Here is a 22,272-nt window from a genome sequence, read left to right as displayed (position 1 = left end):
TGTAACATCTCCTGGTTCTGAGGAAAGGTCACAAAAAACATTTAACAAAAAAAACCTAAAATAATTTCTGATTTCTTCCACAAGTCTATAGGATTTCCAGCAATCCTGCTTATTGTTGAGGATTTGGTATGCCAGATTTTTGCTGTGAACAACTCTAAACGGCACTACCAACCTGTCAGATAATGGGCTAGAAATTACTGTTGTCTACATTAGCGAATACTTAACAAAATTGTATGACATTACATTGGCCGTTACTTTAACTTATTTTAAAAGAGGACAGAGGAGTGCCATGTGAATGCATTAAATATTTGCCCACTAATACCACAACAATTTCTGGCTAATATGATGTGCTGTCTAGCATGGCTTATTTTCAGATAACTTCAGAACTGGGTGAATGAGGGGCGGAATGGTACAATGGTTCAACAAATTGTTTCTCACCTCATGGGCCCAAGTTCTAATCCAAGCCTGAGTTAAGTTGCACTTCCAATAAGGGATCTGTGTCAAATAAGATGAATTTTGGTCAGTTTCAATCCAATTTCTAATGGGTTTTACTTCCTAGAGCACAACTACTTGTAGTTTGGCACTAAGGGGTTGAAATTCCTATTGTTGCTAAATTGATTGAAAAAAGTAGAAACATTTTATTCCATAACTTTTCTGCCAAAATTTGGGAAAATAGAAGTTTTGGCTCTGAATTAGAATTCTCACTCAAAGGCTGTAAAGATAGATGGTTGGAAAATGGAAATGTCGAACTCGTGCAAAAAAAAAAAAAGGTGTTTTTAAGATTGATTTTAAGGCATTTTGTTGTGGTAGATATACAGAGCTTTATTCTGCATCTTCTCAAGTTATTTATCTGACCTGTGAGTGCTTGATGTTGATATTGGGTTGCCAAAATGGAAACTCTTTTCTGTTGCCCAGCTCTGACATCCCTCACCTCGATAAACACAAACAATCTCCCCCCCCGCCCCCCCCCCCCACCCCCCCCAAAATGCAAATTTAAAACAAAAGTGAGCTTTAACTGATAAGTTGATACAAATGAACGTGCTGGTGATGCACTGCCAACTCCGTCAGCCTATGCATCATCACCTTTCTCTGACCTTACAGGCACGCTTTCTTCTGGCTGCTGTCGCATTCTTGGTTTTGCGTTCCTTGATTTGATTGGTTCCAGCATACCCTCGATTGTCCAGGACAACCTCATTCTACAGGGAAACCCCCACCCTACTATTCTTCTTTTCATGGGCTTGATTTAGTACTTAGCACCCAGAAGCCTTTCTATTCTGTTTATCAACAGCCGAAACTGCACCAGATGCTTTTTATAGATCCCTTTCACTTGTGCTATGAATTATGGGATAGCCTCACTTCCAAAACTTCTCTAATTTGTTCTTGAGTAAGAAAGAAAAAAAGCCATGAATAGCAGCATTGGCAATTCTCACAATCAGATGGCAGTGAAGAGACAGAACAGGCAAGAGAGTGAAAGAATATATGATGGGATGTTTTCATTGCCCACTCACATCATTGTGAAGTTGGGAAAGACAGCAGTTTTTACATGCATACTAAAATGTATGTATAGAGTGCTGTATACTACCCTCTTGCTTGCGGTGTGTTTTGTTGTGATTGCAATCTTTTTTAGAATTCTTCAAAGACCTTAAATTGATGAACAGAAGGGCTTTTCTTCAAACATTGTTCCTTGTGCAATAGCTATCAGACTTTATTTCTCTACTTGTCACTTTTTACAAGGGTATTACATTGCTTACAGGCTTCAGCCACTAGAGCTCTTCAACCAGCGGCAAGGGATGGGAAGGCCAGATTTGATGTGCCTTCAGATTTGTTCTTACATAGAAACATAGAAGATAGGAGCAGGAGTAGGCCATTCGGCCCCTCGAGCCTGTTCTGCCATTTGATGAGATCATGGCTGATCATCCAAATTCAGTACCCTGTCCCTGCTTTCTCCCCATATCCCTTGATCCCTTTAGCCTTAAGAAATATATCTAACTCCTTCTTGAATATATTCAATGAATTGGCCTCAACTGCCTTCTGTGGTAGAGAATTCCACAGGTTCACCACTCTCTGGGTGAAGAAATCCCTCCTCATCTCAGTCCTAAATGGCTTACCCCTTATCCTTCTGTCCAGGTGTTGAATTTCCTGACCTCCACTTGGTACATGGCTCTGAAGGAATGTCTGAGATCTGAAAGCAAGGATGGGGCAAGGGAAAATAACTGGATTGAACTTGCATCTCGGTGCTCCAGGTCACAATGCGCTGAAGTGCCCAGGCATTGACCAAAAGGTGTTGATTTGCCCTTTGACTTGCTCTGTCTCTCCCCCAATGGGAAAGCACCATGACTTTTTTTTACTTAATCAGTGGCACAAGTAAAGGAAGCCATGTTGTACGGCAATACATTACAGCACTAACGAAAACTTTCATTTATGCAAAACTAATATGAATAAAGCTTGAAAAGAGAAAAGGCCATTTGGCGCAGCAAGCCTGCTTCTTCCTAACCCATTTAATCTCAAGGTGAGATGCTGTGAGGTTTTACTCTGCTCCCCAAAGTAAATGAACACATTTTCAGAACTTCTATGTAACCCTACATCCAATATTCATTTTTGACCAACTACCTTCCTTGACGCAGTTTCCATGATGCATCAGCTCACATCATGTTGCACATAGCATTGTTATCTTTATTGGTCTTATAAATCTCAGTCCAGCTCCTAACAAAATATTTATCCAGCTCGTTTTTCCCCCCAAAAGTCATTAAATGACACAGCACTAAGTACGGCGACGAGAGAGGGAAATGATAAAAGATCAATTGGAATCTGTTGTTTAGCTTGAGATTTGTTATTTTTGTACTTGGTGTTCTTGTTCTATGTTCACAATCCCAGTCAGAACCTGCTTACATCTGCATTATACATTGCTCTCGGCATTTTAAAAGCCCTGGATCATGACGCCACTCGGTCCTCTTTTCTGTGAGTCTTCACAAGCTCGGCATTCTGTTCAATCTTGAACTGAGTTTCTCACCCAAGTAATTTCCATCGCCGAGGCTGCCTAATTCCAACTTGCTAACCACCCTTACCTTGGCCTATTTTCCACAAAAACCCTGATTTATGCCGTTTTCATCTCCAGATTCCTCCACCCAATATAAACTTCATGCTCATCCAAAACTCTTCTGCCTGTATCCTATCCTGCACCAAGTTCTGCTTACCCATGAACCCTGTTCTGGCTGACCTATATTGGCTCTTAAATTTAAAACTCTCCTCCATGTGTTTTACTCCAGACTCCCGTGCATCCTTTCCTTTTGCCTCACTATTTGCAGTCATGTCTTTAGCCACCTAGGCCCCATGGTCTGGAATTCACTTTCTACACCCCCCTGCCCTGCCATCCTCCTTAAAACCCATCTCTTTGATCAAACTTTTAGTTACCTAGTCTAACCTCTGTTTCTTTGGCTCGTCTGTGAAGTTTCTTGGGACATTTTTCTACATTAAAGGCGCTATAAAAATGCAATTTATCATTGCCCTTAACCTCCTTTCATAACTTGTGGCCTACACCCTACTACATCCCACAATCGTACCTTTCATTCTTCTCCCAACCTTTTCCAGTGCATCACTGGTTTTTGTTTTGAATGCAAGGTGCCCAAAGCTCTTTTTATGAATGCTGTTTAACATGCGCTATCCTCTAGCCCTCAGGTACAACTGTTGTATTTATGGAACTCCTGTATATATGGAACCTATATTGGTTGATACGCATGAAGGGCTTGCAGAGGTAACATGATTTATTGAGAGTGTTGCTCTACAAAAGTTGAAGGTGTTTGGTATTTTCCCTTAACACATGGCAGAATTGCAAGAAATCTATGCGCGAATTGAAGGAATCTTTTCAAGACTAAATACTAATGTGGTCTATCCTTTTTCTTTCTAATCCAAAAATCTTCGATCTAATTTCAAACTGTTTAAAATCTGGTGATGGCAAAAGTATTAAACTTGAAAGCTTCATTCTTTGGAACGTTGCATTCTATTAACATGTATTATTGCAGGCAACCACTTGGTATCAGACTGTGTAATCTTTGTGTCAGGGAACACTTCGATCTGAACAGGCTTGGCGGCTAAAACCAGGCTCGTGTTTCTACTTAATAAAATGATCTTAATATTGTCTTGAAGTTAAATAGGAAATTAATTAATAGTGATGTTGTCTCTTACAGAGAAAACGACATTACTGGAGGCTAGACAGCAAGTGCCTTACACTGTTTCAGAATGACACTGGAACCAAGTATTACAAGGTAAGGGCACACAATTCAATCCCATGCGGCAATGTAAGTGTAATAAGATAATTGTATTTCATCTAGGGTGAAGAATATTTTCAGCATATTATCTCACTTGTTTTATTTTGTATAAAAGTTATGGTTTTCTTAGTACTAATTTTGTTTACATAGTAATTGTCTGGTAGAGGATCTAAAGCAGACCTGCTATGTATGTCGCAATTGGTAGTGAGATTTTGTATCGCTTGATGTTCTGAAATTAGTTTAACTAACCCAATTGACTCAGAACATTGTAATGTATTCTGAGGTAATAACCATGAGGGAGTAACTTTACTCACCATTTTCAGAAATGTAAGTCATGTTTGATACCTGACCATGCTTGATTAGCTGTTTCAGCAGTTTGGATGCTGCATTTGACCTCCGTATCTGTGGGCTAAAGAGGAGAGAAATCGGCCAGTATTGCCATCCAATGACTCCTGTTGGAATGTATGTGTGTGCGTGCGTGAGGGTTTGTGTGTGGGTGTTGTGTATGCGTACATGCACCGAGTGAAAACAGTTTTGGTTTACCCGGGGCACCTCCCACAGTCAAATAACCCACTGACATTTACTGGCCAGGCTTGCACATAAAGTCAGGCGGCCTTAGAGAAGGTGAGCAAGGGTTGGGGGTGTCTGTTGAGCCGTACCTCAAGATGCATCACCGCCCTCGGGAAAGGAGGGGAGAAAGTCTTTGGAGGGGGGTGGGGGGGGCGGCTGCTGGGGATGAAATACCCAAGTAACGCTAATGTAATTGGCAAATTGTTTATTTGAGTGCAGTTGTGATAAGCCAACAGGAAACATTAAAATGGCAATGATCTTATCAAGAAACTCCGTGGGCTTAGCTGAGATAGTTCGATTGAACCTTTTGTAAGCTGACTTTGATCTCGAGATGTCCTTGAGTGGGTTGAATTGTATACAGTAGTTGCATGCTAATATGACCTTTTGAAACTGCTGCAAATTCGGTGAATGGTCAAGTTTGCGTGTTTTTCTATGACTTGTTTACGAGGTATAGTTTGTCTGTGGTCAGGTAGTTAGTCACAATTTACCCCTGTAGAATTTAAATGGTCTGTTTCTTTTCAATAGGTTCTCTGTTGGTTTTGGTTTGCTTTTCTTCATCTTTTATATCCTCTTTTGAAGTTAATAGAATCCATGCACTATGCCTGCGAAATAAATAGTGTGCCATGCTGGGCTCTGCGAAACGGGTCCAAGTACCGCTTTAAACACCCAGTTGGACTGAACCTGTGGGCCACTGGCATTAAACCGCTTCCTGAGGCATCTCTCCTGTGCCAGCTTCCAGCTCCCACTGCTGTTGAGGACAGTTGGTTAATATTAGAGTAATTTTATAGCAGCCAGATTAACCTTGAAACAATTGAAAATGCAATTTGAGCACTGGGTAATGAGCATTTTCTGTGTGACTCCTGCCCACCGTTGTTTCTATATAATAAACAGCTTTAAAATTAAAGTAAAAACACTGCATCCCCAACTTTCCTGTTGGTGAATCAGTAACTAATGGGCATAAACTCAAGATTTGTTTTATATTTGTTCTCGAGATGTGGCAATACTGTATTTATTCCCCATCCCTTGTTGCTCTGAGAAGGTGGTGGTGGACCAGATAATAGCAGGGATTTTTTTTTTTACAATTGCACAAGGCAAATACTGCGGATGCTGGAAATCTGAAATAAAAACAGAAAATGCTGGAAGTACTCGGCAGGTCAGGCAGCATCTGTGGAGAGAGAAACGGAGTTATAATGATTCAGGTCGATGACCTTTCATCATTTTTGTTTACAATTGTTAAGCCACTTCAGAAGGCAATAGAGTCAACCAGGATGTGGGACGAGAGTTTGTATAAATCGGACGAGGTAGAGGAGGTGGGCTCTCTTCCCTGAAGGACACAAATGGGTTTTTATGACAAAACAGCAGCTTTCATAACTTTCTGATAAATTACCCTGATTTATTGAATTCACTTTCACAGCTTGGATATGAACTCGCTACCTCGAGGATGCTAGTCCAGTACACTATCATCCCCACCGAAAGATTAGGGCTAGAAGCATACAAAGGGAGTTTAGAAAGACATTTCTCATGCAAAGGAACATTAGGATATGGAATGCTTTACCACAAGTAGCTTTTCGGGATAGGCTAAAGGGAATGATCTGGGAAATGGGATTAAACAAGATAGCTTCAATATTGATTTACCAGTGGTCTGAGTAGCTACCTTCTCTACGAAAACTTTATGACTGTGATTTTCTGTTTAGTGAAGAAAACCACTGCTATAAGTGACAGAGTACTAACACCATCTAAGAAAGGGGGCCTCTATGGAGCTATCTGAATGAGTGAAGAAGACTGTCATGAAAACTAAAGCCATCAGTTTACAATAAGAACACCATCAAACATCTGTTCTAAACATCTGTGGAAGTTCATTATTGTACCTTGTATGTGGATGATGGGAAGCTGGGGACGGCATGAACAAGGGATGGAGAGCTGTCAGCTGTGGCTCAGTGATGGCACTCTCTCAGAAGGTTGTGCTTTTAGCCCCACGAGTCTTGAACATATAATCTAGGCTGACACTGAGGGTGTGCTGCGCTGTCAGAAGTGCCGTCTTTCAGATGACACTTTAAAACAATGTTCCATCTGCCTTCTCAAGTGGACATAAAAGATCAAGTAATCTCCCATGTCTCCTCTTAGGCAGTCCCTCAGAACCGAGGATGACTTGCTTCGACACTAAAAATGAGTTCTCAGGTGACTGATGAGTCCAATGCGGGACCTACAGTCTCTGTCACAGGTGGGGCAGATGGTGGTTGAAGGGGTGGGTGGGGTGCTTGGGTTGACGTGCACTCCTTCTGCTGTTTGTGCTTGGCTTCTGCTTGCTCCTGACGAAGAGACCCGAGGTGTTCGGCGCCTTTCCAGACGCTTCTCCTCCATTTTGAGCGGTCTTCGGCCAGGGATTCCCAGGTGTCAGAGGGGATGTTGCACTTTTCCAAGGAGGCTTTGAGGGTGTCCTTGAAGCGTTTCCTCTGCCCACCTGGGGCTCTCCTGCCGGGCCGAAGCTCCGAGTAGACTGCTTGTTTTGGGAGTCTCGTATCGGGCATGCGGACGATGTGGCCCGTCCATCGGAGCTGATCGAGTGTGGTCAAAGCTTGGATGTTGGCCTGAGCGAGAACACTGACGTTGGTGCGCCTATCCTGCCAATGGATTTGCAGGATCTTGCGGAGGCAGCGTTGGTGGTACCTCTCCAGTGCTTTGAGGTGCCTGCTGTACATGGTCCATGTCTCTGAAGCATACAGTAGGGCAGGAGTCACTACTGCTCTGTAGACCATGAGCTTGGTGCTGGGTTTGAGGTCCTGGTCTTCAAACACACACTTCCTCAGGCGACCGAAGGCTGCACTGACATACTGAAGGCAGTGTTGGACTTAGTCATTGACGTCTGCCCTTGTTGACAGTAGGCTCCTGAGGTATGGAAAGTTGTCCAAGGCCTCGTCGTGGATAATCGGGGGGCAGTACTGTGTGGCTGGGGCAGGTTGGTAGAGGACTTTTGTCTTACAGATGTTTAGTGTAAGGCCCATGCTCTCGTACGCTTCGGTGAAGGTGTTGACGATGGTTTAGAGTTCAACCTCCGAGTGTGCGCAGACGCAAGCGTCATCCGCATACCGGATTTCGATGACAGACGATGGGACGACCTTGGATCTGGCGACGGAGGTTGAACAGTTTCCCATTTGTTCTGTAGATTAGCTCCACTCCAGCGGGGAACTTACTGAGGGTGAGATGGAGCAAGGAAAATTGAGAAGAGCATTGGTGCGATGACACAGCCTTGCTTGACTCCGGTCCGTACGTGAATTGGGTCTGTGGTGGATCCGTTGGTCAGGATCACGGCTTGCATGTCGTTGTGAAGCAGGCGGAGGATGGTGACAAACTTTTGAGGGCAGCCAAATTTGAGGACACTCTATAATCCCTCACGGTTGATGGTGTCGAAGGCCTTTGTGAGGTCCAAGATGGCCATGTACAGCGGTTGGTGCTGTTCCCTGTCATTTCTCTTGTAGTTGACGCATGGTGAAGATCATGTCCATGGTGCCCCTTAGTGGGCGGAATCTGCATTGCGACTCTGGGAGGAGCTCTTCCGCCACTGGGAGAAGGCGATTGAGGAGGATTCTTGCGATGACTTTCCCTGTGGCAGACAGCAGGCAAACTCCTCTGTAATTATCGCAATCGGACTTGTCACCTTTCTTGAAGATGGTCACGATTACGGCATCTCTGAGATCCCCTGGCATATTCTCCTCCTTCCAAATAAGAGAAATTAGTTCATGTATACACACCAATAGTGCTTCTCCGCCATGCTTTAGTGCCTCGGTGGGGATTCCATCTGCTCCTGAGGCCTTGTTATTCAGTTGGCGAATGGCCTTTTCAACCTCATGCTGGGCTGGAGTTGTGCTGAGGTGGTGGCGGGTAGCATGCTGCAGGGTGGAGTTGAGGACACTCGCGTCGAAGACGGAGTCTCGGTTAAGGAGATCTTCGAAGTGCTCCTTCCAGCGGGCACTGACTGCCTCTCTGTCCTTGATGAGTATCTCTCCGTTCTTGGCCCGCAGTGGAGTAGGACCTTGGGTGCTTGGGCCGTAGGTGGTCTTGACTGCACTAAAGAATCCACGCACGTCGTGGTTGTCGGCTAGCTGCTGGATCTCCTACGCTTTCTCCACCCACCATCTGTTCTTTAGGTCGCAAATTTTTTGTTGGACCTCAGCCTTTAGGGGTCTGTAGAGCTGCTTTCTTGCTCTCGAGTTGTGTTGCTGTTTCAAGATCAGGAATGCCTTGCGCTTGCGGCTTATTAGCTCCTGGATCTCCTGGTTGTTCTTGTCGAACCCGTCTTGGTGTTTCCTGGTCAGGCGTCTCTTCACAGGTGCTGATTATGGAGGCCTTGAGTGCAGACCAGGCGCTGTGGACACTGTATCTCTGAATCACTGGGAGTTGTCCGGTTGGTTGTGAGGCGCAGGCTGAATAGGGCTTTCTTAGCAGGGTCTTTGAGTGCTCCAGTGCTGATTTTCCTGCGGCATTGTTTCTGTTGCCGCCACTGTTTTGGGGCTACATTGATGGAGATGACAGAGTGGATTAGGCAGTGGTCTGTCCAGCAGTCGTCGGCTCCTGTCATGGTGCGAGTGATGCGGACGTCCTTGCGATCCCTCGCTCGGACGATGATGTAGTCCAGCAGATGTTGGTGCAAGGGTGTTTCCATGAAGCCTTGTACTTGTCTCTCTGACGGAACAAGGTGTTGGTTATGACAAGGCCATGTTCGAAGCATTTCGTCAGGAGGAGGGTACCGTTGGAGTTGGCTTTCCCTACCCCCTCTCTGCCGATCACACCTCCCCAGAGGTCTGTGTCTTTTCCAACTCTGCCGTTAAAGTCGCCAAGGAGGATCAGCTTGTCGCCCGTTGGGACTCGGGACAGGGATTGTTCGAGGCTGGAGTAGAATTCCTCTTTGGTCTCGTCTGTGGCTTCCAGTGTTGGGGCGTACGCACTGATGACCGTAGCGCACTGGCTCCAGGCTAGGGTGAGCCGTAGAGTCATGAGGCATTCGTTTATTTCACAAGGGGAGTCCGAGACGTTCAACTAGCTCATTTTTTATGCTGAAGCCTTCCCCATGGAGGCGGCGTTCTTCAGGTTTGCCTTTCCAGAAGAAGGTGTAACCACCGCCTTGCTCCTTGAGCTGGCCCTTCCCCTGCCTGCTGGGTCTCACTTAGGGCGACGATGTCTATGTCAAAACGTCTGAGCTCCTGGACAACGATAGCAGTGCGGCGTTCTGGTCTGTCGCTGTTGGGGTTGTCCATGAGAGTCCTGACGTTCCAGGCCCTGAACTTCATTTTAAAGGGTAGAAGATGCCTGTGCGTGAATTCTTTTATCGTGGGGTGGCCGTTGCACACCAGCTACCACATAGGCTTGACAGAGCAAGGGCTTGGTCCAGTGGCAAAGGGATCCAAGACGATTGGAGACCAGGCTCTGCTACATTGGCCTAGCACACACACACAAACCTACTCCTACTGTCCTCCTCCCTCCTTCCCGCAGGCCCGCTCTGCCTGGGTTTCATAGGATGCAGTGTAATCCTCCCGACCTCGCTGTTGGCCCGTGCTGCACCTTTCCTGGGCCTCGTCCTCGCTCCCGAGTCCCGACCTCGCTCCTGGGCCTCGTCCTCGCTGCTCCTCCCGTCCCTGCTCCTGGGCCTCGACCTCGCTCCCAGGTCCCGACCTCGCTTCTGGGCCTTGTCCTCGCTCCTGGGTCCCTCCCGTCCCCGCTCCTGGGCCTCGACCTTGCTCCTGGGCCTTGTCCTCGCCATGGTTCCATGCCAAAGGCTTTCCTAATGTCCACATCCACTACATCTACTGCATTTCCCCAATCTACCATGCATTTTAAAAACATGAAAGTTAGGAGCAGGAGTAGGCCATACGGCCCCACGAGCCTGCTCCGTCATTCAATAAGATCATGGCTGAGCTTCGACCTCAACTCCACTTTTCCATCTGATCTACATATTCCTTGATTCCCCTAAAGTCCAAAAATCTATCTATCTCAGCCTTGAATATACAACGATTCAGCACCCACAGCCCTTTTGGGTAGAGAATTCCAAAGATTCACAACCCTCTGAGTGAAAAAATGTCTCCTCATCTCAGTCTTAAATGGCCGACCCCTTATGCTGAGACTATGCCCCACTAGTTCTAGACTCTCCAGCCAGGGGAAACAACCTCTCAGCATCTACCCTGTCAATCCCCCTCAGAATCTTGTATGTTTCAATGAGATCACCTCTCATTCTTCTATACTCCTGAGAGTGAAGGCCCAATCTACTCAATCTCTCCTCATGGGACAACCCTCTCATCCCAGGAATCAATCTAGTGAACCTTCGTTGCACTGCATCTAAGGCAAGTATATCCTTCCTTAGATAAGGAGACTAAAACTGTTCACAGTACAGTGTGGTCTCGCCAAAGCCCTGTACAATTGTACCAAGACTTCCTTACTCTTGTACTCCAAGCTTCTATAGATATGTGAAGAGAAAAAGATTGGTAAAGTCAAGCGTAGGTCCCTTGCAGTCAGAATCAGGGGAATTTATAATGGGGAACGAAAACATGGCTGACCAATTAAATACATACTTTGGTTCTGTCTTCACAAATTAGGACACAAATAAACTCCCAGAGATGTTGGGGAACATAGGGTCTAATGAGAGGGAGGAACTGAATGAAATCAGTATTTGTAGGGAAATGGTGTTGGGGGAATTGATGGGATTGAAGGCCGATAAATCCCCAGGGCCTGATAATCTACATCCTAGGTGATGCGCTATCAATTACTGAGAAAAGACTGGAAGTTAAGAGAGTAACAAACAGGCTTTTATTAGCTAAAGAACGAAGGCATGCCTCTAGTGGTCGACCGGTCCTGAATGCCTGGGGAACTGCAGAGCAGCCGCCTTTATACCAGGGCATATGGGTGGAGTCAGGGGCGGAGCCAGCTGAGGCATGCACAGACAGGTACAACAATGGGCAAGAGTGAACAACAGTGGTTTACCACATTCACCCCTTGCTTAAAAAATGAGTCCGACGGGGTGAAGTGTATTAAAAGTTCGTATAATTAAGTCTTTCTGGGGGTCTTGTATGCCGTCGTGGCGACGGCTGAGGTGGTGCAGCTTCCGACGCCGAGTCCCGCGTGGGCCGGAGCACTGGCGTGTCGTCCTCATGGGTGTTGAGTTGGTTGGTGAGCAATGGCGGGTCACGGGGCCACGGCGTGCCGTCTACAGGGGTTAGGTATGGGTACGTTGCCGCCGGTGCATTGTGGGTAGCAGTGATGTTGGTTTCAGGGGCCCCCGAGGGTGCGAGGTCTCGTATGGAGACTGTGTCCTCCCGCCCGTCCGGGTACGCAATGTAAGCATACTGGGCCCAGGTTGGCGTGGAGGAGGTCGACCCTCTCGACCAGGGGGTCCGTTTTATGGGTCCTCATGTGTCTTCTCAGTAGGACCGGCCCTGGGGACGTCAGCCATGGCGGTAGCGATGTCCCCGATGTGGACTTCCTTGGGAAGACAAACATTTTCTCATGAGGGGTGGCGTTAGTGGCAGTGCAGAGCAGTGACCGAATAGAGTGGAGCGCATCGGGTAGCACATCCTGCCAGCGGGAGGTCGGAAGGCTCCTAGACTTTAAGGCTAGCAGGGCGGCCTTCCAAACTGTCGCATTCTCTCTTTCCACCTGTCCGTTCCCCCGGGGGTTGTAACTGGTGGTCCTGCTTGTGGCAATACCCCTAGCGAGCAGGTACTGACGGAGTTCGTCGCTCATAAACGATGAGCCCCGGTCGCTATGGATATAGTTTAAACTAACTTGGCAGGGGGATGGGATACAGAGTGGAGCTATAGTAGGGGGTGATTTACAGTCAAATACAGAGGAAAAAACAAGTCAGCTGGGAAGGCAGAGAAAATATGTGAGGGCAAAAGGGAATATGGCAAGGTTGGAAGGCATTTATTTTAATGCAAGGAGTCTTGCAAATAAGGTGGATGAACTGAAGTTGTTGTTGAACACATGGGAGTACGATATTGTTGCTATCACGGAGACATGGTTGAGGGAGGGTCAGGACTGGCAGCTTAATATTCCGGGGTATAGAATCTTCAGGAGAGACAGAGGGGGGTGTAAAAGGGGAGGGGGTGTTGCAATATTAATTAAGGAGTCAATTACTGCTGTAAGGAGGGATGATATATTAGCGGGTTCCTCTAATGAGGCCATATGGGTAGAACTTAAAAACAAAAAGGGGGCAAGCACCTTGCTAGGAGTGTACTATAGGCCCCCAAACAGTCAGGGGGAGATAGAGGAACAGATATGTAGGCAAATCTCAGAGAAGTGCGAAAATAATAGGGTAATAATAGTGGGGGATTTCAACTTCCCCAATATTAATTGGGATAGTCAGAGTGTGAAAGGCTTAGATGGTGCAGAATTCTTAAAGTGCATCCAGGAGAGCTTTTTGAGCCAACATGTAGAAAGTCCTACAAGAGAGGGGGCGGTACTGGACCTAATTCTAGGGAATGTAGCCGGGCAAGTGGTGGAAGTGTCAGTAGGAGAGCATTTTGGCGACAGTGACCATAATTCGGTGAGATTTAAGGTGGTCATGGAAAAAGACAATGACGGCCCGGAAATAAGGGTTCTAAATTGGGGGATGGCCGATTTTAATATGATAAGGCAGGATCTGGCCAAAGTGGACTGGGAGCAGCTACTTATAGGAAAATCCACATCAAAGCAGTGGGAGGCTTTCAGAAGGGAAATAGAGAGAGTACAACGCCAACATGTTCCTGTAAAGGTCAAGGGTGGGACCAACAAGCAAAGGGAACCTTGGATGACAAGGGATATACAAAAATGCATTAGGAAAAAAAGGGGGGCTTTTGGCAGTTACAAAAGACTAAAGACGGAGGAAGCCCTAGAGGAGTATAAAAAGTGCAGGGGCATACTTAAAGAAATTAGGAGGGCGAGGAGGGGCCATGAAATAACACTGGCGAGCAAAATAAAGGAAAATCCTAAGATGTTTTATAAGTATATTAAGGGCAAGAGGATAACCAGGGAAAGGGTAGGGCCCATTAGGGACCAAAGTGGCAATCTGTGTGTAGAGCCAGATGATGTAGGCGGGGTTTTAAATGAATTTTTTGCATCTGTGTTCACTATGGAGAAAGATGATGTAGACATAGAAATCGGGCAATGGGACTGTGACATACTTGAACATATTAGCATCGAGAGGGAGGAGGTACTAGCGGTTTTAGCAGGCCAAAAAGTGGATAAATCCCCAGGCCCGGACGAGATGTATCCCAGGCTGTTGTGTGAGGCAAGGGAGGAGATTGCAGGGGCTCTGACACAAATTTTCAGAACCTCTCTGGCCACAGGGGATGTACCAGAGGACTGGAGAACAGCTAACGTAGTACCATTATTCAAGAAGGGTAGCAGGGATAAACCAGGGAATTACAGGCCAGTGAGCCTAACATCTGTGGTAGGGAAATTATTGGAAAAAATTCTGAGGGACAAAATTAGTCTCCACTTGGAGAGGCAAGGATTAATCGGGGATAGTCAGCATGGCTTTGTCAAGGGTAAAGCATGTCTGACAAATCTGATTGAATTTTTCGAGGGGGTGACTAGGTGCGTGGATGAGGGAAATGCTGTGGATGTGGTTTACATGGACTTCAGTAAAGCTTTTGACAAAGTCCCGCATGGGAGACTGGTCAAGAAGGTAAGAGCCCATGGGATCCAGGGTGCCTTGGCGCGTTGGATCCTAAACTGGCTGAGTGGCAGGAGGCAGAGGGTGATGGTCGAAGGTTGCTTTTGTGACTGGAAGCCTGTGTCTAGTGGGGTACCTCAGGGACCGGTGCTGGGTCCCTTGCTGTTTGTGATCTACATAAATGATTTGGATGAGAATGTAAAAGGTATGATCAGTAAGTTCGCAGATGACACGAAAATTGGTGGGGTGGTAAATTGTGAGGAGGAAAGCCTCAGGCTACAGGAAGATATAAACGAGTTGGTCAGATGGGCGGAAAAGTGGCAAATGGAATTTAACCCTGAAAAGTGCGAGGTGATGCATTTTGGACGGACAAATAAGGCAAGGGAGTACACAATGAATGGTAGGACCCTAGGAAGTACAGAGGGTCAGAGGGACCTTGGTGTGCATGTACATAGATCCCTGAAGGCAGCGGAACAGGTAGATAAGCTGGTTAAAAAGGCATATGGGATACTTGCCTTCATTAGCCGAGGCATAGAATATAAGAGCAGGGAGGTTATGATGGAGCTGTACAAAACGCTGGTGAGGCCACAGCTGGAGTACTGTGTGCAGTTCTGGTCGCCTCACTATAGGAAGGATGTGATTGCTTTAGAGAGGGTGCAGAGAAGATTCACCAGGATGTTACCTGGGATGGAGCGCCTCAGCTATGAAGAAAGACTAAACAGGCTGGGGTTGTTTTCATTGGAGCAAAGAAGGCTGAGGGGGGACCTGATTGAGGTGTACAAAATGATGAGGGGCATAGATAGGGTAGATAAAGAGGAACTTTTCCCCTTAGTAGGGGGGTCAATAACAAGGGGGCATATATTCAAGGTAAGGGGCAGGAGATTTAGACGGGATTTGAGGAGGAACTTTTTCACCCAGAGGGTGGTTGGAATCTGGAACTCTCTGCCTGAAAGGGTGGTAGAGGCAGGAACCCTCACAACATTCAAGAAGCATTTGGATGAGCACTTGAAATGCCATTGCATACAAGGCTATGGACCAAATGCTGGAAAATGGGATTAGACTGGACAGGGATTGATGGACGGCGCAGACACGATGGGCCGAAGGGCCTCTTTCTGTGCTGTAAAACTCTAACTCTATGACTCTATAGCTGGGGAAACCGAACAGGGTGAAGAGGTCGTTCAGACATTTAATGACCGTGGCACTGGTCATGTCCGGGCAGGGGATGGCGAACGGGAAACGGGAGTACTCATCAATAATGTTGAGGAAGTACACATTGCGGTCGGAGGAGGGGAGAGGCCCTTTAAAATCAACGCTCAGGTGCTCGAAGGGGCGAGTGGCTTTTATCAGGTGAGCCCTGTCTGGTCTATAAAAGTGCGGTTTGCACTCAGCGCAGACTTGGCAGTTCCTGGTCATGGTCCTGACCTCCTCAATGGAGTAAGGCAGGTTGCGGGCCTTGATGAAATGGAAGAACCTGGTGACCCCCGGGTGGCAGAGGTCATTGTGGAGGGCCCGCAGTCTATCAACCTGTGCGTTGGCACATGTACCTCGCGATAGAGCATCCGGGGGCTCATTGAGTTTCCCGGGCCGGTACAAGATATCGTAATTGTAGGTGGAAAGTTCAATTCTCCACCTCAAAATATTGTCGTTTTTGATTTTGCCCCTCTGCTTGTTATTAAACATAAAAGCAACTGAACGCTGGTCAGTGAGTAGGGTGAATCGTTTTCCGGCCAGGTAATGCCTCCAATGTTGCACAGCTTCCACAATGGCCTGGGCCTCCTTTTCGACAGAGGAGTGTCTGATTTCGGAGCCTTGGAGGGTTCGTGAAAAGCCGCCTGGTTAAGGGTAGTGGCCAGGGCAAAGTCGGACGCATCGCTCTCCACCTGGAAAGGGATGGACTCGTCCACCGCGTGCATGGTGGCTTTAGCAATGTCCTCTTTGATACGGTGGAAGGCTAAGCCGGCCTCTGCCACCAGGGGAAAAGAGGTGGACTTGATAAGTGGACGGGCTTTGTCCGCATAATTAGGGACCCACTGGGCGTAGTAGGAGAAAAACCCCAGGCATCTCTTCAGGGCCTTGAGGCAGTGGGGCAGGGGAAGGTCCATAAGGGGACGCATCCGGTCGGGGTCGGGGCTGATGACTCCGTGTTCCACAACACAGCCAAGGATAGCGAGGCGGGTTGTGCGGAATATGCACTTCTCCTTGTTATACGTAAGATTTAGGAGTTGGGCAGTGCGGAGGAATTTGTCGAGGTTGGCGTCATGGTCCTGCAAGCCATGGCCGCAGATGGTCACATTGTCCAGGTAGGGAAAAGTGGCCTGCAACGCATTCTGGTCGACCATCCGGTCCATCTCCCTTTGGAAAACGGAGACCCCGTTAGTGACGCCGAAGGGAACCCGAAGGAAGTGGTAGAGGCGGCCGTTTGCCTCGAAGGCAGTATACTGGCGGTCCTCATAGCGGATAGGAAGTTGGTGATATGCTGACTTAAGGTCAATGGTGGAGAATATGCGGTATTGTGCGATCTGATTGACCATATCAGATATGCGGGGGAGGGGGTATGCGTCCAGTTGGGTATATCGATTAATTGTTTGGCTGTAGTCAATGACCAGGCGCTGCTTCTCGCCGGTCTTGACGACCACAACCTGGGCTCGCCAGGGGCTGGTGCTAGCTTCAATAATCCCCTCCTTCAGGAGCCGCTCCACCTCAGATTTAATAAAAACTCTGTCACCAGCGCTGTATCACCTGCTTTTGGTGGCGATGGGCTTACAGTCGTGGGCGAGGTTAGCGAACAACGGGGGGGGTTACTTTAAGCGTGGAGAGGCTGCAAAAGGTGCGCGGCGGGCAATTTGAAAACTGCTGGTTGCAGACTGAGTGTGGGGGAAGGGGTCCACCGTACGCCATCGTGATACTCTTAAGGTGGCACTGAAAATCCAACCCCAGTAGAACGGCAGCGCAGAGATTGGGCAGGACAAGCAGTTTAAAGTTTCTGTACTCTGCTCCTCACCGAAAGGGTCACCACGCAGTAGCCGCCGACGTCCGCTGAATGGGACTTGGTGGCCATAGAGACCCGGTGGCGCACTGGCAGGACTGGGAGAGAGTAACGCCGCACCGTGTCGGGGTGGATAAAGCTCTCCGTGCTCCCGCAGTCGAAGAGGCAGGTCGTGGCGCGGCCGTTTACCTTAATGTCCATCATGGACCTGGCTAGTTGGTGAGGTCTAGATTGGTCCAGTGTAACGGAGGCCAGCGTAGGGTCAGGCGTGTCGCTGCAGTCATCAGGTGAGGCGATGGGTGAGTCGGGGGCCCGTTGCAAAAATGGCGGCCGGAACGGATCACCCATGGTCGAAGGCGTCCAAGATAGCGGCGCCCATGATCCACACGCGGCTGGAGGCGTACAAGATGGCGGCGTCCAAGATGGCGGCCCGCTCGGCCCACACGCGGCACTACTGGAGTTTGGGGTAGGTTTAGCCTTGCAGACGCTGGCGTAGTGCCCTTTCTTCCCACAACCAGAGCAAGTAGCGTTTTTCGCCGGGCAGCGCGCTCTGGGGTGTTTGGCTTGGCCACAGAAGTAACACTTCGGGCCCCGGGACATCGCTGCAGAAGTTGGGCCGTTGGTGGGATGTGACGGGGGTGGCGCGGCGCCGGGTGGCGGTCCTACCATGTCCCAGGATGGCGGTGCCCGCGCCCTCCACGATGCGGCCGCGCAGTCAAGGGAGTAGGCGTCCATATTCCGGTGGGCCACGTCTAGCGAGAGTGCGAGGGCCGTGGCCGCCTTCAGGTCGAGTTCGCCCTGCTCCAATAGTCTCTGCCGGGTGTAGTTGGACCTGAGGCCCGCGACGAAGGCGTCCCGGACAAGTTCCTCCGTGTACACCACGGCCGACACCTCTTTACATTTGCAGGCCCGGCCGAGCACCTTCAGCGCCCGTAGGTATACCTCCATCGATTCCCCGGGTTGCTGTTTGCGGGACCCCAGGAGGTGTTTGGCGTAAACCTCATTTACCGGGCGTGCGTACTGTTCTTTAAGGAGGTCGAGAGCACCCTTGTAGGTAGTCGCATCTTGGATGAGCGAATAAGCTTGGTGGTTCACCTTGGAGGTCAAAACTCTTAGTTTGTCGCCATCGTTTTGAACAGTTTTGACGGAGGCTTCTCGGAAAAATTCGAAGCATCGCAGCCAGTGTGCGAACTTGGTAGATGAATCCGCCGCTTGAGGGTCTAGTTCCAAGCGTGCTGGTTTGAGGATTTGCTCCATCGAAAAAAAAGTTTAGCTGATAAAATTGATGCGCTATCAATTACTGAGAAAAGACTGGAAGTTAAGAGAGTAACAAACAGGCTTTTATTAGCTAAAGAACGAAGGCATGCCTCTAGTGGTCGACCGGTCCTGAATGCCTGGGGAACTGCAGAGCAGCCGCCTTTATACCAGGGCATATGGGTGGAGCCAGGGGCGGAGCCAGCTGAGGCATGCACAGACAGGTACAACAATGGGCAAGAGTGAACAACAGTGAAGTGAACAACAGTGAAGTGAACAACAGTGAACAACAGTGGTTTAACACACTAGGGTACTTAAGGAAGTGGCCTTAGAAATAGCAGATGCATTGCTGGTCATCTTCCCAAATTCTGTAGACTCTGGAACAGTTCCCATGGATTGGAGGGTAGCTAATGTAACCCCACTATTTAAAAAAGGTGGTAGAGAAAAAATGGGGAATTATAGACGGGTTAGCCTGACATCGGTAGTGGGGAAAATGCTAGAGTCCATTATAAAAGATGTAATAGCAGAGCACTTGGAATACAGTGACAGGATCAGACAAAATCAACATGGATTTACAAAAGGTAAATCATGCTTGACTAATCTACTGGAATTTTTTGAGGATGTAACTGGTAGAATAGATAAGGGAGAACCAGTGGATGTGGTGTATTTGAACTTTCAGAAGGCTTTCGATAAGGTCCCGCATAAGAGACTAGCGTGCAAATTTAAAGCACATGGGATTGGGGGTAAGGTACTGACTTGGATAGAAAACTGGTTGGCAGACAAGAAGCAAAGAGTTGGAATAAATGGGTCTTTTTCCGAGTGGCAGGCAGTGACTAGTGGGGTACCGCAGGGATCGGTGCTAGGACCCTAGTTATTCACAATATATATTAATGATCTAGACGAGGGAACTAGATGTAATATCTCCAAGTTTGCCGATGACACAAAGCTGGGTGGGCGTGTGTGCTGTGAGGAGGATGCAGAGAAACTCCAGTAAGATTTGGACAGGTCGGGCGATTTGGCAGATGCAGTATAATGTGGATAAATGCGAGGTTATCCACTTTGGTGGCAAAAACAGGAAAACATTATTATCTGAATGGCAATAGATTGGGAAAAGGGGAAGTGCAACGAGACCTGGGTGTCCTTGTGCACCAGTCACTGAAGGTAAGCATGCAGGTGCAGCAGGCGGTTAAGAAGGCAAATGGTATGCTGGCCTTCATAGCGAGAGTACTCGAGTACAGGAGCAAGGATGTCTTGCTGCAGTTGTACAGGGCCTTGGTGAGACCACACCTTGAGTATTGTGTGCAGTTTTGGTTGCCTTATCTGAGGAAGGATGTTCTTGCTATGGAGGGAGTGCAGCGAAGATTCACCAGACTGATGCCTGGGATGGTAGGAATGACGTATGAAGAGAGATTGGGTCGATTAGGCTTATATTCGCTAGAGTTTAGAAGAATGAGAGGGGATCTCATTGAAACTTATAAAATTCTAACAGGACTAGACAGACTAGATGCAGGAAGGATGTTCCCGATGGCCGGGGAGTCCAGAACCAGGGTTCACAGTCTGAGGATAAGGGGTAAGCCATTTAGGACTGAGATGAGGAGGAATTTCTTCACCCAGAGAGTGATGAACCTGTGGAATTCTCTACCACAGAAGACAGTTGAGGCCAATTCATTAAATATATTCAAGAAGGAGTTGGACTTAAGGGGATCAAGGGATATGGGGATAAAGCAGGGACAGGGTACTGAATTTGGATGATCAGCCATGATCGCATTGAATGGCGGAGCAGGCTCGAGGGGCCGAATGGCCTACTCTTGCTCCTATCTTCTATGTTTCTATGTTTAACCCCCTTGCAATAAAGGCCAACACGCCGCTTGCTGTACCTGCATGCTAACTCTGTGTTTCCTGTACGTGAACACCTAAATCTCTCTGAACACCAACATTAATAGTTTCTCATTTAAAAAAATAGTCTGTTTTTCTATTCTTCCTACCAAAGTGAATAACCCCACATTATACTCCATCTGCCACCTTATTGCCCACTCACTTAACCTGTCTATACCCCTTTGCAGGCTCTTTGTCCCCCTCAAAGCTTACTTTCCCACCTAGCATTGTATCGTCAGCAAACTTGGATACATTATTTCCTTAAAGAATTCTGAGAAAATTTGAGATTATTTTATGCAATGCATTATCTTTTTAAATAGTTTCTCTCTTCCCCTCCCTCCCCTTCCTCTGTTACAATTATTTCTTGTAACTCTTCCCTGTTATGCCTATTACCGTCACGCCTGCCAATTACATTTTTGTGTCACAATTAAATTTGCTTATTTATTTTACTTAGCTGAGTCCTCCAGCGTTGGTCTCCAAGGTTGGAAGCAGTATTACTCACCAACATTGGTGGCCATGCCTTCTGCTGCCTGGGCCCTAAGCTCTGGAATTCCCTCCCTAAGCCTCTATACACCCCTCTCCTTCTTTTAAGATGCTCCTTAAAACCTACATCTTTGACCAAACTTTTGGTCACCTTTTCTATTATTTCCCTATGTGGCTCGGTGTCAAATTTTGTTCGATAACGCTCCTGTGAGGCGCCTTGGGATGTTTTACTACATTAAAGGTGCTGTATAAATGTTCAGAACCCAGCCTACTGGCTTTTCCCTCCTTTGCTGTAGTATTTATATTAAATTAGTTCTGGTTTTCTCAATCGCTGATGGGGAAGCACTTTTAAAGAAATTTTAGGGATTTTTTTTTATTTTTTACTTCCATAACTTTTTCTTCACCATTCTCTCCAATCTTGTTACAATCCCCAACTATCCTCCTCCTTTGTCTCCTAAACTTTAAGTATTCCTGTCACTCAACCCAAACTCCCACTTTACCACTAACATAGAGTCATAACACCACCGAAGGAGGCCATTCAGCCCATCGAGTCCGTGCCGGCTCACTGCAGAGCAATCGAGTCAGTCCCACTCCCCCACTCTATCCCCGTAGCCCTGCAAGTTTACTTTCCTCAAGTGCCTATCCAGTCTCCCCTTGTAAACATTGAGTGTCTCCATTTCCACCACTTCCGTCAGCAGCAACTTCCAGGTTCTCACCACTCACTGCATAAAAAGTTTCCCCTCACATCCCCCTTGTATCTCTGGCCCAAAACCTTAAATCTGTGTCCCCTAGTCCTTGTAGCATTAACTAGTGGGAACAGCCTTTCCCCGTCTAGCCTATCCAAACCTGTCATAATCTTGTACACCTCTATCAAATCACCCCTCAACCTCCTTTGCTCTAATGAAAACAAATCCAGCTTCTCCAACCTATCCTTGTAGCTAAGATCCCCCATCCCCGGAACCATTCTGGTAAATCTCTGCACCCTCTCAAGGGCCTTCACATCCTTGCTAAAGTGTGGTGACCAGAACTGGACGCAATACTCCAGGTGTGGCCTAACCAGCGCTTTATAAAGGTTCAGCATAACTTCTCTACTTTTGTACTCAATACCTCTGTTTATGAAGCCCAAGATCCCATTTGCTTTGCTAAATACTCTCTCAATATGTCCTGCCACCTTCAGGGACCTATGCACATTAACTCCC

At 47.5% G+C, this 22,272-nt stretch overlaps 1 protein-coding gene across 4 annotated transcripts in view; it reads left to right on the top strand.

The window, feature by feature from the left end:
- Nucleotides 1-22,272, top strand: part of prkd3 (protein kinase D3) — a 477,301-nt gene that overhangs the window by 338,552 nt on the left and 116,477 nt on the right. For all 4 annotated transcript variants that reach the window (XM_085980200.1, XM_085980197.1, XM_085980198.1 and 1 more), the window contains one exon: nucleotides 4,185-4,262. In XM_085980200.1, coding sequence (XP_085836326.1) covers nucleotides 4,185-4,262 — 78 coding nt within the window. The remainder of the gene's footprint in view (nucleotides 1-4,184; nucleotides 4,263-22,272) is intronic.

The sequence above is a fragment of the Somniosus microcephalus genome, chromosome 3, assembly GCF_052327205.1.
Source record: "Somniosus microcephalus isolate GS21.2 chromosome 3, FLI_Smic_1.0, whole genome shotgun sequence".
NCBI classification, from domain to species: domain Eukaryota; kingdom Metazoa; phylum Chordata; class Chondrichthyes; order Squaliformes; family Somniosidae; genus Somniosus; species Somniosus microcephalus.
This window is presented reverse-complemented; position numbering and strand designations above follow the sequence as displayed.